Here is a 16,021-nt window from a genome sequence, read left to right as displayed (position 1 = left end):
CCACTCTTCCGGGTCCCGACAACTCGCACCGCGTCCCATCCGAGGGCGCCCCCCTGGGCCAGGGTACGTTCCTCGTTCATATTTCATATGTATTTTCATTATTTCATGGTTTAGTCTTGTACTCATATACTAGTTGGATCTGCCTCGAGCATCGGGGTACCGGGGGCTGGGTCAACCCGGTCGCTGGCTGCAGGTATCGTTGACCAGAGGACTTTTGAAGACTTGGTCAACACGGGAGCCATCTCAGCACACCCCCCTCCGGGACACCACGACTTCGTCAACATTCCATCCACCTCATCCCGACGATCTATCCGACTCAGCTTCCGGACCGGATCAATCATAGTGGGACTTCTCTGTTGAGGAAATATAGTATTCTTTGAACAGATATGGGGGAAATCTCAACGCCTAATGCATTTAATGTAGTGTTTTTTTCTTATCTCTTAGATTTTGTTAAAGATTGGCATAGCAACCTAGTAGGTGGATTTAGCCTCCTTCGAAGGTGATGGTGTTTCATTATATTGTTCACACTGAAAAAAAAACTATTCTGGGCTAAATGGAAAAACTAAATGTTTTGAAGAAATATTTAAACATATTCACTTTATAAAAATTGCAAAACACATCATAAACACATGCTATGAATTACTCTAATTCATTATCGGAGACAGAGCTAGTGATGTAAAAGGTGATGCTTCAATGTGTAACTCTTCTGTTTTAACTACTGCCCGTGAAAGGTAATGATTCGATGCGTAACTCTTCTCTTTTAATTAATTTAGTCGGAGGCCCGCAACGGGTAGCGAGGTGAAGGAACTAAGAGAAGATTAACCTTCCTTGAAGCGCTTGCTCCGAAAGATTCAGACATGTCAATGTCCTCTGCTTTCACTCCTTTCGGAAATGCCCAATCGAAGTGGAACAGAAGCTGAGACAATGCCAGCTCCAAAGTGGTCAATCCAAAGGTCATGCCTGCACACATCCTTCTACCGGCACCGAATGGCAAGAACTCAAAGTCATTGCCTTTGAATTCTTTGTCGACACCTTCTTCGAATCTCTCGGGCTTAAAGATCTCGGCATCCTTCCAGTATCTTGGATCCCTTCCTAGTGCCCAGACATTGACGAGGACTCTTGTTCCAGCAGGAAGTGTGTAGCCGAGAACTTCAGTAGTCTCTTGAGCCACTCGTGGAAACAAGAGGGGGAATGGCGGATGCAGCCTTAATGTTTCTTTGACCACTTCATGGAGATAGTTAAATTGTGGAACATCAGTCTCCTCGATATAACCTTTATCCTTCATAGCTTCTCTGACCTCTTTTTGAGCTCTCTGTAATGTGGAAGGGCGCAACATGAGCTCAGACATAGCCCATTCAATGGTGTTTGCGGTTGTCTCCGTTCCTCCAGCAAACATATCCTGCTCAAATCAACCAATGAAGAAATCATTAATTAATTAATTATAAATAAATTTGATTAATCTGTCGCTAGCTATATGAAATATATATAGGCACATATATGTATACTCACAATCACAACAGCCTTGATGTTGTCAAATGAGATTGGCACTTCTAGATTGCCTTCGTCTTTGAGCCTGAGTAAAACATCAATAAGATCCTCCTCTTCACCTGCATCGCGGTTCATCTGATGCTCCTTGATTGTCGCATCCAGGATCACATCTAGTTTCTTGTGATATTTCTTTAACTGAGTGCTAAATCCAGTGAGGATATCAACAACCTGGAGAGATGGAAAGAGATCACCAACGCTAAATCCGCTAGCCAGTTTGATGACTTCCTTGATGGTCTCCATGAACTTCTTCTGTTGCTGGCACCTTCTCCCAAACGAAGCTTGGACCACGATGGAGTTGGTTAACTCGTTCAGCCTCTCCCCCAGGTTGACTGGCTTCCCGATGGCAGCAGCGTTGCTGACGTCGCTCATGAGACGACCGACCTGCTCTTTTCTCAAAGACACAAACGACTTGACACGCTTCGCGCCGAGCAGCTCCATGACGCAGATCTTGCGCAGCTGGCGCCAGTACTCGCCGTTGGAGAAGGCGATGTCGCTCTGGCCGTACGCAATGATCTTGGCGGCGGTGAACTCAGGGCGAAAGGCGAAGTTGGCGTCCTGCGCCTTGAGCACCTGCTGCGCGCCCTCCCGCGAGCTGAGTATGATTTGGTCGACTTGGCCGAGGCGGAGTTTCATGACATTCCCATGCTTGCGAGCCAGGTCGCGGAGCGCAGGGTGGGGCAACTTGCCAATGAGAAGATGAATGCTGCCGATCAATGTGGCAAAAGGCGAAACCCTCGCCCTCAGGGCCCCCGCCGCACCCTGCCCAGGGTCATCACGAGGGAGATAAATCACGGTAGCTCGGTGGCAAGTACGCAGTGGGCCGATGAATGCTGCCGATCAAGGGAAGCCTTGAGGGGGTGGGAAACTCCGGCCCTACGTGCTTAGGCTTGGAGCTGAAGACCCTCCTGACGATGATCAGAAGAACCAAGAAGATGGAGAGCAAGACGGGAAGGGAAGGGACCTGTAACTGTAACTCCATCTTGACCCTCGCAGCTTGTGTGTGCTAATTTGGACAGCGAAATGGGAGCTATGTAGTAGCTAAGTCAACGATCCAAAATTGATGGCCGAGCCTTTGATCAACTCGTCAATACCCAAAGTATTGATCCGTTGAACAAGTCATCCTGAAGCTATGTAACATTAATTAAATTTCATCATTAGCAGTTCAAATCTTCTGTCCCGAAACTCTTCTGTCTCTCTGTCCCACGCAGAAAACGACAAGATTCTCGTGAGAAACACGTGACGTCGAAATCAAAAAGTTTCTTCGAGAAAAACCTCTTCGTCAAAATCGTCGCGGCGCAACAGCCCTCTCGCCTTCTACCTTTCTCTTTTTGCATATCTAGAACAGTTCCTTTCCCACTCATGCAGGCCAACACAACTCTATTCTCCTCCATTAATGACAAAGCAGAGGAGATTCTGTGAAGTTTGAAACAGAGGAAGAGGAGGAGATGGAGATTGAAAGGCCAAGTTTCATCAGAAACGGAGTAGTGAGACTTCCACCTGGATTCAGGTTCCACCCAACTGATGAAGAACAGTTCAAATCTTCTGTCCCGAAACTCTTCTGTCTCTCTGTCCCACGCAGAAAACGACAAGATTCTCGTGAGAAACACGTGACGTCGAAATCAAAAAGTTTCTTCGAGAAAAACCTCTTCGTCAAAATCGTCGCGGCGCAACAGCCCTCTCGCCTTCTACCTTTCTCTTTTTGCATATCTAGAACAGTTCCTTTCCCACTCATGCAGGCCAACACAACTCTATTCTCCTCCATTAATGACAAAGCAGAGGAGATTCTGTGAAGTTTGAAACAGAGGAAGAGGAGGAGATGGAGATTGAAAGGCCAAGTTTCATTAGAAACGGAGTAGTGAGACTGTTAGGACCAAAAAGTAGCTAGAAGGGGGGAAGGGGGGGGGGGGGGGGGGGAATAGCTTCGCGTGTGCTCGTCGTGCTTCGTTGCTTGTTTCTTCAAAGTGATGCACAGCGGAATACAAAGAAACAAACTGTTGGGATCTTAGATGGCTAGAGGGGGGGTGAATAGCTCCTTTAAAAACTTAAACGAAAACTTCTACACAGATAATCGTTAGCACAGCGGAATTAGACAACTAAAAGAGAGAAAAACATAAGCACACTAACACTAGGATTTACGAGGTTCGGGGATAACTTGCCCCTACTCCTCGGCGTGTCCGTAAGGTGGACGACTCCTTGATCTTCGGTAGATCGCACCCCGGATAAATTCCGGCTAAAGATCCTCCTTCTCGGTGGAGTAACCTCTCCACAAAGATCACAAGAGTAGCTTTGAAAGTGAAGCACAATTACTTACAGAGTGTGGCTAAAGGATTTAACAGTTTAACTTACAGCCACGAAGCAGAAAAACAACGACAGGAGGAATCAGCCAAGAGCTCAACGAAAATGCACAGCCTCTTGCTTGAACGACAGAGAGAGTTTTTTCCAGAGTATCTTTCATCCTCTCCTCTTCCTCCTTCTTATTTCTCTGCTTTCTTCACTGCGTTTGCCTGCATCGAATCACTGCAAACCAGTAGCGTATCACTGTCGCCAAACCAGGCGTCGCCAATCATGCTTCTTCCTCATCTGAACTCACACCAATACCATCCTTGGTCTTCACTGGTGTCTCTGAGCTCGAACCAATAAGGAAGAGTCAAGCTGATCGCAGCCAGTGAGCCAACTGAACAAGCCAGTGAACGTTGACGCTTCTTTTGCACAATTTGCAGCGATAACCAGTAGAAAAACCATTTTGTTTTATTCCTTTGATAGTCATTGATTTGAATTCAAACATCACCATGGTACCTGCAGCCTGTAACTCAAAAAGCTCACAAGCAGATGTTAGATCAGATGCATCAGAAACGAGTCAGAAATCTCAGAGAAGTAGCAGGAGACATGCGACATCACTGTGGATCGGTCAGCAGACCGATCCATAGGTTTCTGGACCGATCAGGAGATCGGTCCGGGAAGATCCTGATCGGTCTGTGGACCGATCATACTATGTGTGGATCGGTCCACAGACCGTTCCACGCTTTCTCAGCGTTTCTGATCCCTTCTTTCTGATCGGTCTGTAGACCGATCAGTGTGTGGTTACTGATCGGTCCACAGACCGATCAGTTAACCCACAGAATACTTCTGTGTGGTTACTGATCGGTCCACAGACCGATCAGTTAACCCACAGAATGTTTCTGTGTGGATCCTGATCGGTCACCAGACCGATCAGTGATCTTGGAGTATCACTGGATCGGTCTGCAGACCGATCCAGACGACCAAGGTATCACTGGATCGGTCTGTAGACCGATCCAATGCTACCGAGTGAGTTTTGCAGCTTTCCAGCCCGAAACCCTGAGGTCTTTCTGGTCCCGAGACCGAGCTACCGAGCCCTCTCTGACCTAGTCCGGAGAACGAGCTACCGAGCCCTCTCCGACCTCATCCGGTCCAGAGAACGAGCTACCGAGCCCTCTCTGACCATTCTGTGCTAAGTCACCATACTTGGATTTTTCCCGTGCCAAGTTCCCTGCTTGGACTTTTTACCAGATGTCTGGTCAACCTTGACCCATCTGGATTTCCCTTGCCTGGGTTCACTCACCAGGACTTTCCCTCCCAACTGATCAACCTCGATCAGTAGTCATTCTGAGTTAAATTAATATCTGATACAAACTTAAATCAGTGTCAACATCAAAACAACAGCCAGGTCAGACTGTATCAACACAAACTACAACAATGCTAACAATAGGATTTTACTTGGTATCCACCTCACAAGAGGTGACTAGTGTTAGGGTGTATACTAAAAGCCTAGCTTTTGGTATAAACATTTATCTAGTAATAAGAATCACATTGGTCAAATGTCTACATTTATGATAAATGTAGTTGTTCAATTAATTTATATTGTAGATAACATGGTGTGTGGTGTCACACACAGAGGATCATGTTATCAGTACCTTATAAATTATAAACAGTAGCTCACGACCAAAATGGAAAGGAACAAACCATTAGAAGGTCGTAGTGTAATTAGGTATCAGTTTATCTTGACTGTATAATTACACTAGTACACTTAGAGTGTATTGAGTAGGACCATTTGAGGTCGTTTCTTTTATACTGATTTTATAAAGAAACAAAGACCTCGGTTATTATGGAAGTGTGTGCTCTTAATCCTAATATAATAACAAGCACATATATTTGATATTTATTTCTTTAATTTATCAATGGGTGAGATTTAGTTCGATGAATCAATAAACCCGATAAGTTGGGAAATGGTATCACTTATAGTGTGTGTTGTTGATTATAGAAGGAAACTGTGTCCTAGAGATACTAGGTTGATAATGTCCTCAAGAGGAGCTCATAAGGATTGTCATGTTAAACCCTGCAGGTGGATCTAGTCCGACATGATGATAAGGTTGAGTGGTACTACTCTTGGACTAAGATATTAATTAAATGAGTTGTCAGTAACTCACTTAATTAGTGGACATTCGATATCTTAAACACAGGGAGACTAACACACTCATAATAAGTAGGAGCCCAAAATGTAATTTGGGATTGGTGCGGTAGTTCAATAATAGTTCTTTAGTGGAATGAATTATTATTGATGGAATTAAGTTGTGTGTTCGAGGCGAAGCTTAATTTCATCGGGAGACCAAAACCAATTCCTCCTCTCGCTCCCTATCGTAGCCTCTAGTATATAGAGATTTATACCCACCGCATACCCACCTTCTTACCCATCCAATGGGGCCGGCCAAGCTAGCTTGGAACCCAAGCTAGGGCCGGCCAAGTCCAAGTGGATAAGCCATGTAGGTGGCCGCCCAAAGCTTGGGTCCCAAGCTTAGGTGGCCGGCCACTAGAATATTAAAAAGGATTTTTATTAAAATTATTTCTTATGTGGATATCATGATTTTAAAAGAGAGTTTAAAAAATTAAAAATTTCCTTTTATAACTTTCTACAAAAGATTAAGAGAAGAGATTAATCTCTTTCCTTATTTGTAGATTAAAAGGATGGTTTTAATTTTTGGTAAAAACTTTCCTTATTTGTAAATCATCTACATGTTTAAAAGAGAGTTTAAAATTTGAAATCTTTCCTTATTTGTTGATTAAAGGAGGATTTTAAATTTTAAGAAAACTTTCAATTTTAATCATGTTCATGATTTAAAAGAGAGTTTAAAATTAAATATTCTCTTTTATAAGTTTCTACAAAAGATTAAGAAAAGATTTGATATCTTTCCTTATTTGTAGATTAAAAGAGATTTTAATTTTTAGATATAACTTTCTTTTTATCCACATGTTTAAAAGAAATATTTTAATTTCCTTTTTATTAACCACCATGAAGGGAAAAATTATTTGAGAAATTTTTATAAATTTTCGAAAGCAAATTAGGAAGTTTTAAGTCTTGTGTGAATTAAAATTTTCTTGATTTGTGGAATGGTGTGGCCGGCCATTGTATTTGTAAAAAGGAAATTATTTTTAATTAAATAAAATTTTCTTTTTCATGGCAAAATAATTAAGGAAGTTTTTAATTAAATTTCCTTATTTGCCAAGACCAAGGATTATAAAAGAGGGGGTAGAGAAGGCTTCATTGTGAACAACTCTATTATTCTTCTCCTCTCTTTTCCTCCTTGGTGGCCGGCCCTAGCTTCTTTCTCTTCTCTTCTTCTTGTGGTCGGCGGCAATCCCTCTTGGAGCTCTTGATGGTGGCCGGTTCTAGCTAGGAGAAGAAAGAGAGAAAGGAGGTTTTGTTTCTTGCATCCCTTGGAGCTTGGTGGTGGTGGCCGGACCTCTACTTCTCTTGGAGAATTTTGGTGGCCGAAACCTAGAAGGAAGAAGAAGGTGTTTGGTGGTTCTCATCTCGGAAGATCGTTGCCCACACAATGTTCGAGGTTAGAAGAGGAATACGGTAGAAGATCAAGAGGTCTTTCTAGAAGGTATAACTAGTATTTTTTCTTTCCGCATCATACTAGTTATTTTTGGAAATAATACTAAATACAAGAGGCATACGATTCTAGAGTTTCGAATTTGTTTTCGATATAGTGTTCTTTTGTTTTTCTTTCCCTTGTGATTTGATTGTTCTTTTCGGTTAACCTAAAGTTATTTTAGGAAATTAAATATTAGCTTTCCATAAAAGGTTTTGTCTAGTCGGTGGTGGTTGCTCCCATATCCAAGAAGGTCATGTGCCTCGCCACGTCAGTACTGGGAACTAATTATGGAAATTAATATTTAATGGAATTAATAACTTAAGGTGATTTGGGTCGAACGTGTTAAGTTCCGCAGGAGACCTAAGTCAAAACCTAAAAGAACGAATAGATTAAGTTTTGGATCAAACGTGTTAAGTTCCGCAGGCGATCTAAAATTTAATTTAAAATAACACATGGTAGCTAGGAAAAGGTTCAGACCTTTGTACAAAATTTTTGTACAGTGGAACCTCTAGGTTTTCCGAGTAGCAACCAACAATTGGTATCAGAGCTAGGGTTTTGCCTCTGTGTATTTGGTATTAGGTTAATTATGCACATGTCATACATAATTTAGGCAGGTTAATAGTAGGATGTGCTAACTTTGTGGATGCAGGATCCAACTATTATGGCTTTTAATTATTATGTGTGTGATTGAACCCTTGGACATGTCAAGGGCATTTATATGTGTGTGCATGATTGTATTAAAATACAGCAGGAGCTGTATTTAGATTTATTAGGATTTTATTTTTGATCTAGATACATGTACATTCCTTTTATGGAATATAGGATCAAAATGTAAAATTCTATTTATGTCGCGGATCGAATCTTGCAAAGCGTGGAACCTTCTAAGGACCAGAGGCGCAGCGGAACTAGGAGCAAGATGGATGACTAGACCCGATGGCGGTGGCCAAATATGGCAGACTTGGGATGACAACACATGGAGGACAACTAGAGATAAAAGCCATAATAGTTGAAAATTAGATTTTCTATTTATTGCTTTTATATTGTCTTGTATGTGCATGTTAGTTTACAAGTTTAGTAGGCTAGCATAGTTAAAATTCCTCATTAATAAATAACTAAGTGGGAGAGGGATTTTAAGTAAATCCCATGGTCTCCATTCTGGTTTGTAAGTGATGCAAACAAGCGTTGGCTCGAGTGCCTTCCTCCATAGCGGATGAGCTTGTTTGCGATCACTAGAACAGACTTCCATTTTGGATGACTATAGGAAGTTAATTAAGAGCGTGTGATCTTCCAACGGAAGGGCATAATCTTATTAATGAACTTAGTGTCAAGTAATGGTATACACTTAGATACATCTAATAGTATCCTCCCCATCGGAGTCACTGCTATTATTTGTGTGACCAAATGAAACCAACTATTAATTTGTCATAAAACTAGGTTGACAAGATAATAAAATGAAAGGGTTAAAACCCTCTTACAAATGATTGATTTTGTATCGTCCACACTAACGTGACATACAAAATTAACGGTGTTTGAGATAATTTTATTTGTCATAAAGTTACGTTGACAAGATAGTTAATGGGTAAAACCCTCCTCTTACAAATGTTGATTTTGTATACGTCCACACTAACGTGGCATGCAAAATTCACGGTGTTTTGAGGTGTTGGTAAATTTAAATAGTATTGTTAGAGGAATCAATATTATTTTAAATTTAGAGTCTTGACCAAATATTTGATTAAAGATAAACCAACTATTAATTTTATTCGTCATAAAGTAAGGTTGACGAGATAATAAAATTAAATAAAATTTCCTCTTTGAATTTGTATACGTCCACACTAACGTGGCATACAAAATTCATGGGGATTTTTAAGGAGTTGGTCTTAACCAAATATTTTTGTGATTCTTAGGAAGATGGTCAATCCCTAGCTGATATACTTTAGGATAGACCTAGTGGTCCCAATTATAATTGATTGGAAATAGAATTTGGACATTAAGGTAGACTGTCCTCTTAGAACAAAGAACAATATAGGTGTATTTTATTCATTAGTTGATACATGTTTAGTGGAGTTATCTACCGGTACCTGGTGTGTAGATATGGGAGCCACTGATCATGTCTACAATTCATTGCAGGGTTCTAGGATACCCGACAACTAAATGAAAATAAAAAACACCGTCCACATGGGCACTACTGCAAAAGTAGCAGCTGTTGCAGTGGGAGAGGTTTATTCTCTAATCGGAATAAAATTTGGATTATTAGGAATTGTCTTTACATACTAAGTTTAGAAAGAACCTAATTTCAGTTTCTAAACCATTATAGAATAGATATTGTGTCTATTTTGATAACAAAGTTGTTATCAAGAAAAATAGGCAAGTTATCTATTCTGGTATGATTGGTTGACAATTTATAATCCAATAACTTCCATGATGCAACAAATGGAAATTAATAACACATCTTCTAACTTAAGAGAAAGCAACCTTCGAAAATGAACCAATTATATCTTTGACATCTAAGGCTAGGTTATATTAACTTAAGTAGGATTCATTGGTAGCTGATGAACTTTTGGGTTCATTAGTAGTGGAAATCTTTCCAACCTGCGAGTCTTACTTGGAAGGAAAATAACCAAGAAGCTTTTAAGTCCAAGGGGTATGGAGTCAAAGATATGTTGAAATCGGTCCATTCTGATTTGTGTGATCCTATGACTATCCAGACAAGAGGTAGTATTGAATATTTCATCTATTTTATAGACAACTATTCAAGATATAAATAAATTTACTTAATGTACCGCAAAACTAAGTACTTTGATTAGTTCAAAGAGTACAAGGCTGATGCGGAGAAATGTTAAAGTAAATGTCACTATGGTAAGATCGTAGTGGCAAGTACCTCTTGGGAGAATTTAGGAGTCACTTATCAAAAGTAGGGATTCAATCCCAACTAACTGCACCTGGTACACCCCAACAGAATGGTGTAGTAGAAAGAAGGTAAAGGACTCTTATGAAATAATTAGATAGATGATGAGTTATTTAGAAAATTACCAAATTTGTTTTAAGGATAAACTCTGATAACAAAAGTGAACATAGTACCTTCCAAGTTAGAACTCTCTACTCATATAGAATTGCTGAATAGGTGAAAACCTATTTTGAAGCATATTCGGATTCGGGTAATCCAGCACATATGTTAAAGAGAGACAATGATAAGTTGGATAGGAGTTCACTTGTTTGTAAGTTATCCTAGATAAACAAAAGTAAGTTTATACTCTTAAAAATCAGAAGGTCATTGTTAGCATCAATGACTGATTTTTTTTAGAAAAGGACTATATAATGAACCATGTGCTCATAAGTAAATTTGTTCTTAAAGAAATAATAAAGGACATGTCTAACCTAGTACCAACTGTACAAGATGAGATACCACAAGAAAACTGCAACACGTATCACAAATTGATACACAATTACAGAAAGTGTCTTATTGTAGTGGGAGGGTTGTTATGCAACCTAAATAGGTTCATGTTTTGGGAGAGTTTTTGGACTTGATCCCTGGAGGGCATGAACCTGATCTCCGGTCATATGATGAAGCACTCCAAGATAAAGATGCAGCATCTTGGCAAAGAGTAATGAATAAAAGAATTAGAATATATGTATTCTAATAAAATCTGGAAGCTTGTAGAATCACCAAATGGTGTAAAAGCCGTTGGGTATAAAAAGGTCTATAATAGGAAAAGAGGGATAGACAGAAAGGTAGTAACTTTCAAAGCAATGCTTGATGAAAAAGGAAACTTTTTCACTGGTAGTCATGTTTAAGTCTATCCGGATTCTTTTATCTATTTGGCAAGAGGATGTCAAGACAGCATTCCTTAATGGAAGTTTTGAAGAAAGCATCCATATAAAGCAACCAGAAGGGTTCATTGCAAAGGGCTAAGAGCATCTTGTGTAAGCTCAATCAGTCTATGGACTGAGGCAAAGCTTCAAGGTCTTGGAACATCCGGTTTATCAAAGTAATCCAGATCTATGGATTTATTTAGTAACTGGATAAGTCTTGTGTATACAAAAGGTGTGATGGAAGCGTGGTGGTATTTCTTGTACTATACGTAGATAACATTTTTGGTAGTTGGAAACAATATCAAAATGTTGTCAGAAGTAAGGGTATGGTTGTCCAAATAATTCGATATAAAGGACTTGGGAGAATGTATATATTTTTGAGATCAAAATAATAAGGGATCAAAAGAAAAATATATTTTACTTATCCCAAGCTTGATACATCGGAAAATCCTTGCTCGTTTTAAGCATGCAAAACTCCTCGAAAGGTTTCTTACTTTTTAAGGATGGAGTAACTTTATCTAAAGATATGTCTCTGTAGACATCAAAGGAGATAAAGGAAATAAAGGCAGTTCTTTATGCTACGCCTGTTAGAAGCCTAATGTATGCTATGTACGAGATCAGAAATCTGTTTTGCCAAAGGCATAATTAGCAGATATCAAAGTAACCCTGGACAAGGACGGTGGACTGCAGTAAAGCATATATTATAGTACCTTAGAGGCACTAGAGATTATATGCTAGCTTACAAGACAATTATTTTGGTCCTTGTGGGTTGCATGGATTTTGACTTCCAATCGGATAGGGACAAAAATAAGTCAACCTCGGGGTTTTGTGTTTACTTTAGGAGGTAAAGTCATAACTATGGAAGAGTGATAAGCATAGGTGTTTTTCTGGACTCCACCATAGAAGCTTAGTATATGGCAAGCCTCTGAGGTAGCTATAAAAGCTGAATGACTCAATAATCTCAAGATAGACTTAGATATGATTTCTGGTTTGTCCAAAGATTATTACAATTTATTGTAATAATGTTGATGCAGTAGCAAACTCGAAGAAACCATAAGTCTATAAAGGCAAGTAAACACAATAGAGCGCAAGTACCACCCAATACGAGAAATCGTATAAACGAGGAGAAGTTGTTGCTGCCTAGATTGCATCAGGTGATGACCTATAGATCCTTCCACCGAGGTCCTTAAGGCAAGAGCTTTTGATGGACATGTTGAAGGGTTAGGAATCAGATGTATGGCAGCAGATATGGCAGCTTAGTCTTTTAGTATAAGTGGGAGATTGTTAGGGTGTATACTAAAAGCCTAGCTTTTGGTATAAACATTTATCTAGTAATAAGAATCACATTGGTCAAATGTCTACATTTATGATAAATGTAGTTGTTCAATTAATTTATATTGTAGATAACATGGTGTGTGGTGTCACACAGAGGATCATGTTATCAGTACCTTATAAATTATAAACAGTAGCTCACGACCAAAATGGAAAGGAACAAACCATTAGAAGGTCGTAGTGTAATTAGGTATCAGTTTATCTTGACTGTATAATTACACTAGTACACTTAGAGTGTATTGAGTAGGACCATTTGAGGTCGTTTCTTTTATACTGATTTTATAAAGAAACAAAGACCTCGGTTATTATGGAAGTGTGTGCTCTTAATCCTAATATAATAACAAGCACATATATTTGATATTTATTTCTTTAATTTATCAATGGGTGAGATTTAGTTCGATGAATCAATAAGCCCGATAAGTTGGGAAATGGTATCACTTATAGTGTGTGTTGTTGATTATAGAAGGAAACTGTGTCCTAGAGATACTAGGTTGATAATGTCCTCAAGAGGAGCTCATAAGGATTGTCATGTTAAACCCTGCAGGTGGACCTAGTCCGACATGATGATAAGGTTGAGTGGTACTACTCTTGGACTAAGATATTAATTAAATGAGTTGTCAGTAACTCACTTAATTAGTGGACATTCGATATCTTAAACACAGGGAGACTAACACACTCATAATAAGTAGGAGCCCAAAATGTAATTTGGGATTGGTGCGGTAGTTCAATAATAGTTCTTTAGTGGAATGAATTATTATTGATGGAATTAAGTTGTGTGTTCGGGGCGAACACGGGAAGCTTAATTTCATCGGGAGACCAAAACCAATTCCTCCTCTCGCTCCCTATCGTAGCCTCTAGTATATAGAGATTTATACCCACCGCATACCCACCTTCTTACTCATCCAATGGGGCCGGCCAAGCTAGCTTGGAACCCAAGCTAGGGCCGGCCAAGTCCAAGTGGATGAGCCATGTAGGTGGCCGCCCAAAGCTTGGGTCCCAAGCTTAGGTGGCCGGCCACTAGAATATTAAAAAGGATTTTTATTAAAATTATTTCTTATGTGGATATCATGATTTTAAAAGAGAGTTTAAAAAATTAAAAATTTCCTTTTATAACATTCTACAAAAGATTAAGAGAAGAGATTAATCTCTTTCCTTATTTGTAGATTAAAAGGATGGTTTTAATTTTTGGTAAAAACTTTCCTTATTTGTAAATCATCTACATGTTTAAAAGAGAGTTTAAAATTTGAAATCTTTCCTTATTTGTTGATTAAAGGAGGATTTTAAATTTTAAGAAAACTTTCAATTTTAATCATGTTCATGATTTAAAAGAGAGTTTAAAATTAAATATTCTCTTTTATAAGTTTCTACAAAAGATTAAGAAAAGATTTGATATCTTTCCTTATTTGTAGATTAAAAGAGATTTTAATTTTTAGATATAACTTTCTTTTTATCCACATGTTTAAAAGAAATATTTTAATTTCCTTTTTATTAACCACCATGAAGGGAAAAATTATTTGAGAAATTTTTATAAATTTCCGAAAGCAAATTAGGAAGTTTTAATTCTTGTGTGAATTAAAATTTCCTTGATTTGTGGAATGGTGTGGCCGGCCATTGTATTTGTAAAAAGGAAATTATTTTTAATTAAATAAAATTTTCTTTTTCATGGAAAAATAATTAAGGAAGTTTTTAATTAAATTTCCTTGTTTGCCAAGACCAAGGATTATAAAAGAGGGGGTAGAGAAGGCTTCATTGTGAACAACTCTATTATTCTTCTCCTCTCTTTTCCTCCTTGGTGGCCGGCCCTAGCTTCTTTCTCTTCTCTTCTTCTTGTGGCCGGCGGCAATCCCTCTTGGAGCTCTTTATGGTGGCCGGTTCTAGCTAGGAGAAGAAAGAGAGAAAGGAGGTTTTGTTTCTTGCATCCCTTGGAGCTTGGTGGTGGTGGCCGGACCTCTACTTCTCTTGGAGAATTTTGGTGGCCGAAACCTAGAAGGAAGAAGAAGGTGTTTGGTGGTTCTCATCTCGGAAGATCGTTGCCCACACAATGTTCGAGGTTAGAAGAGGAATACGGTAGAAGATCAAGAGGTCTTTCTAGAAGGTATAACTAGTATTTTTTCTTTCCGCATCATACTAGTTATTTTTGGAAATAATACTAAATACAAGAGACATACGATTCTAGAGTTTCGAATTTGTTTTCGATATAGTGTTCTTTTGTTTTTCTTTCCCTTGTGATTTGATTGTTCTTTTCGGTTAACCTAAAGTTATTTTAGGAAATTAAATATTAGCTTTCCATAAAAGGTTTTGTCTAGTCGGTGGTGGTTGCTCCCATATCCAAGAAGGTCATGTGCCTCGCCACGTCAGTACTGGGAACCAATTATGGAAATTAATATTTAATGGAATTAATAACTTAAGATGATTTGGGTCGAACGTGTTAAGTTCCGCAGGAGACCCAAGTCAAAACCTAAAAGAACGAATAGATTATGTTTTGGATCAAACGTGTTAAGTTCCGCAGGCGATCCAAAATTTAATTTAAAAGAACACATGGTAGCTAGGAAAAGGTTCAGACCTTTGGACAAAATTTTTGTACAGTAGAACCTCTAGGTTTTCCGAGTAGCAACCAACAACTAGTCCAAGGATCCAAGCACACACACACCTCCACTAATAAACACTCCTTTTCGGTAACTACCGAAGGCGGAGAAGCCCTACAAGACTCTCAATACAAGTAGAAGAAAGGGTAGTAAAGAATAAGCAAAAGCTTACAAGAGATGCAGTAAAAACCCTAGCTTCTTCTTCTTCTCGTTGCAACTCGCCTCTTGACTTGGATGAACCTCCAAGAACCTTCAAGAACTGGCGGTGAGGAGCTTAGAAAGTGCTGGGGAGGAGCTGTGATGAATCTGGAATCAATCGGTGAAGTTCTGCTGAAGAAATCGCACGCCAACAGCTATAAACGACGCCAACGGTCGAATCCCAATCGATTGGATTGCTCCCAATCGATCGGGGAGGCTTTGGATCGATCCACGGATCGATCCAGAGCGCCTCTGTGCTCTGGAAAAATGCCTGGATCGATCCAGCGCTTATCGCGCGAAGCAGCAGCGTCCCAATCGATTCACTGATCGATTGGGACCTCTGGATCGATCCACGGATCGATCCAGAGGGGTTCTGTTCGCGGGGACTCACCGGATCGATCGGCGGATCGATCCAGATCTTCTGGATCGATCGGCGGATCGATCCAGATCTTCTGGATCGATCCACGGATCAATCCAAACCTGCTGGATCAATCCACGGATCAATCACAACCTGCTGGATCAATCGGCTGATCAATCCAGATCTTGGTTTTTGCCTAAAACCAAGTCTAAAACCCCCTAAACCAACATCTAGTCAACCATGACTTGTTGGTACATAAGACCTAGCATCCGGTCACCCTTGACCAGCTAGGACTC

At 39.6% G+C, this 16,021-nt stretch overlaps 1 protein-coding gene across 1 annotated transcript; it reads right to left on the bottom strand.

Annotated features, from left to right (window-relative positions):
• Positions 1-769: 769 nt before the first annotated feature.
• On the bottom strand, positions 770-2,256 carry LOC121979433 (premnaspirodiene oxygenase-like). The gene is made up of 2 exons (XM_042531424.1): positions 1,510-2,256; positions 770-1,399 (listed from the first exon to the last, which is right to left on the bottom strand). Exons 1-2 carry the CDS (start codon positions 2,179-2,181, stop codon positions 770-772), a joined length of 1,302 nt encoding a protein of 433 aa, XP_042387358.1. The 5' UTR covers positions 2,182-2,256.
• Positions 2,257-16,021: the final 13,765 nt, after the last annotated feature.

The sequence above is a fragment of the Zingiber officinale genome, chromosome 5A (assembly GCF_018446385.1).
Source record: "Zingiber officinale cultivar Zhangliang chromosome 5A, Zo_v1.1, whole genome shotgun sequence".
In the NCBI taxonomy this organism is placed as follows: Eukaryota; Viridiplantae; Streptophyta; class Magnoliopsida; order Zingiberales; family Zingiberaceae; genus Zingiber; species Zingiber officinale.
Note: the sequence above shows the minus strand (reverse complement) of the source record. Positions and strands in the feature narration are given on the sequence as shown.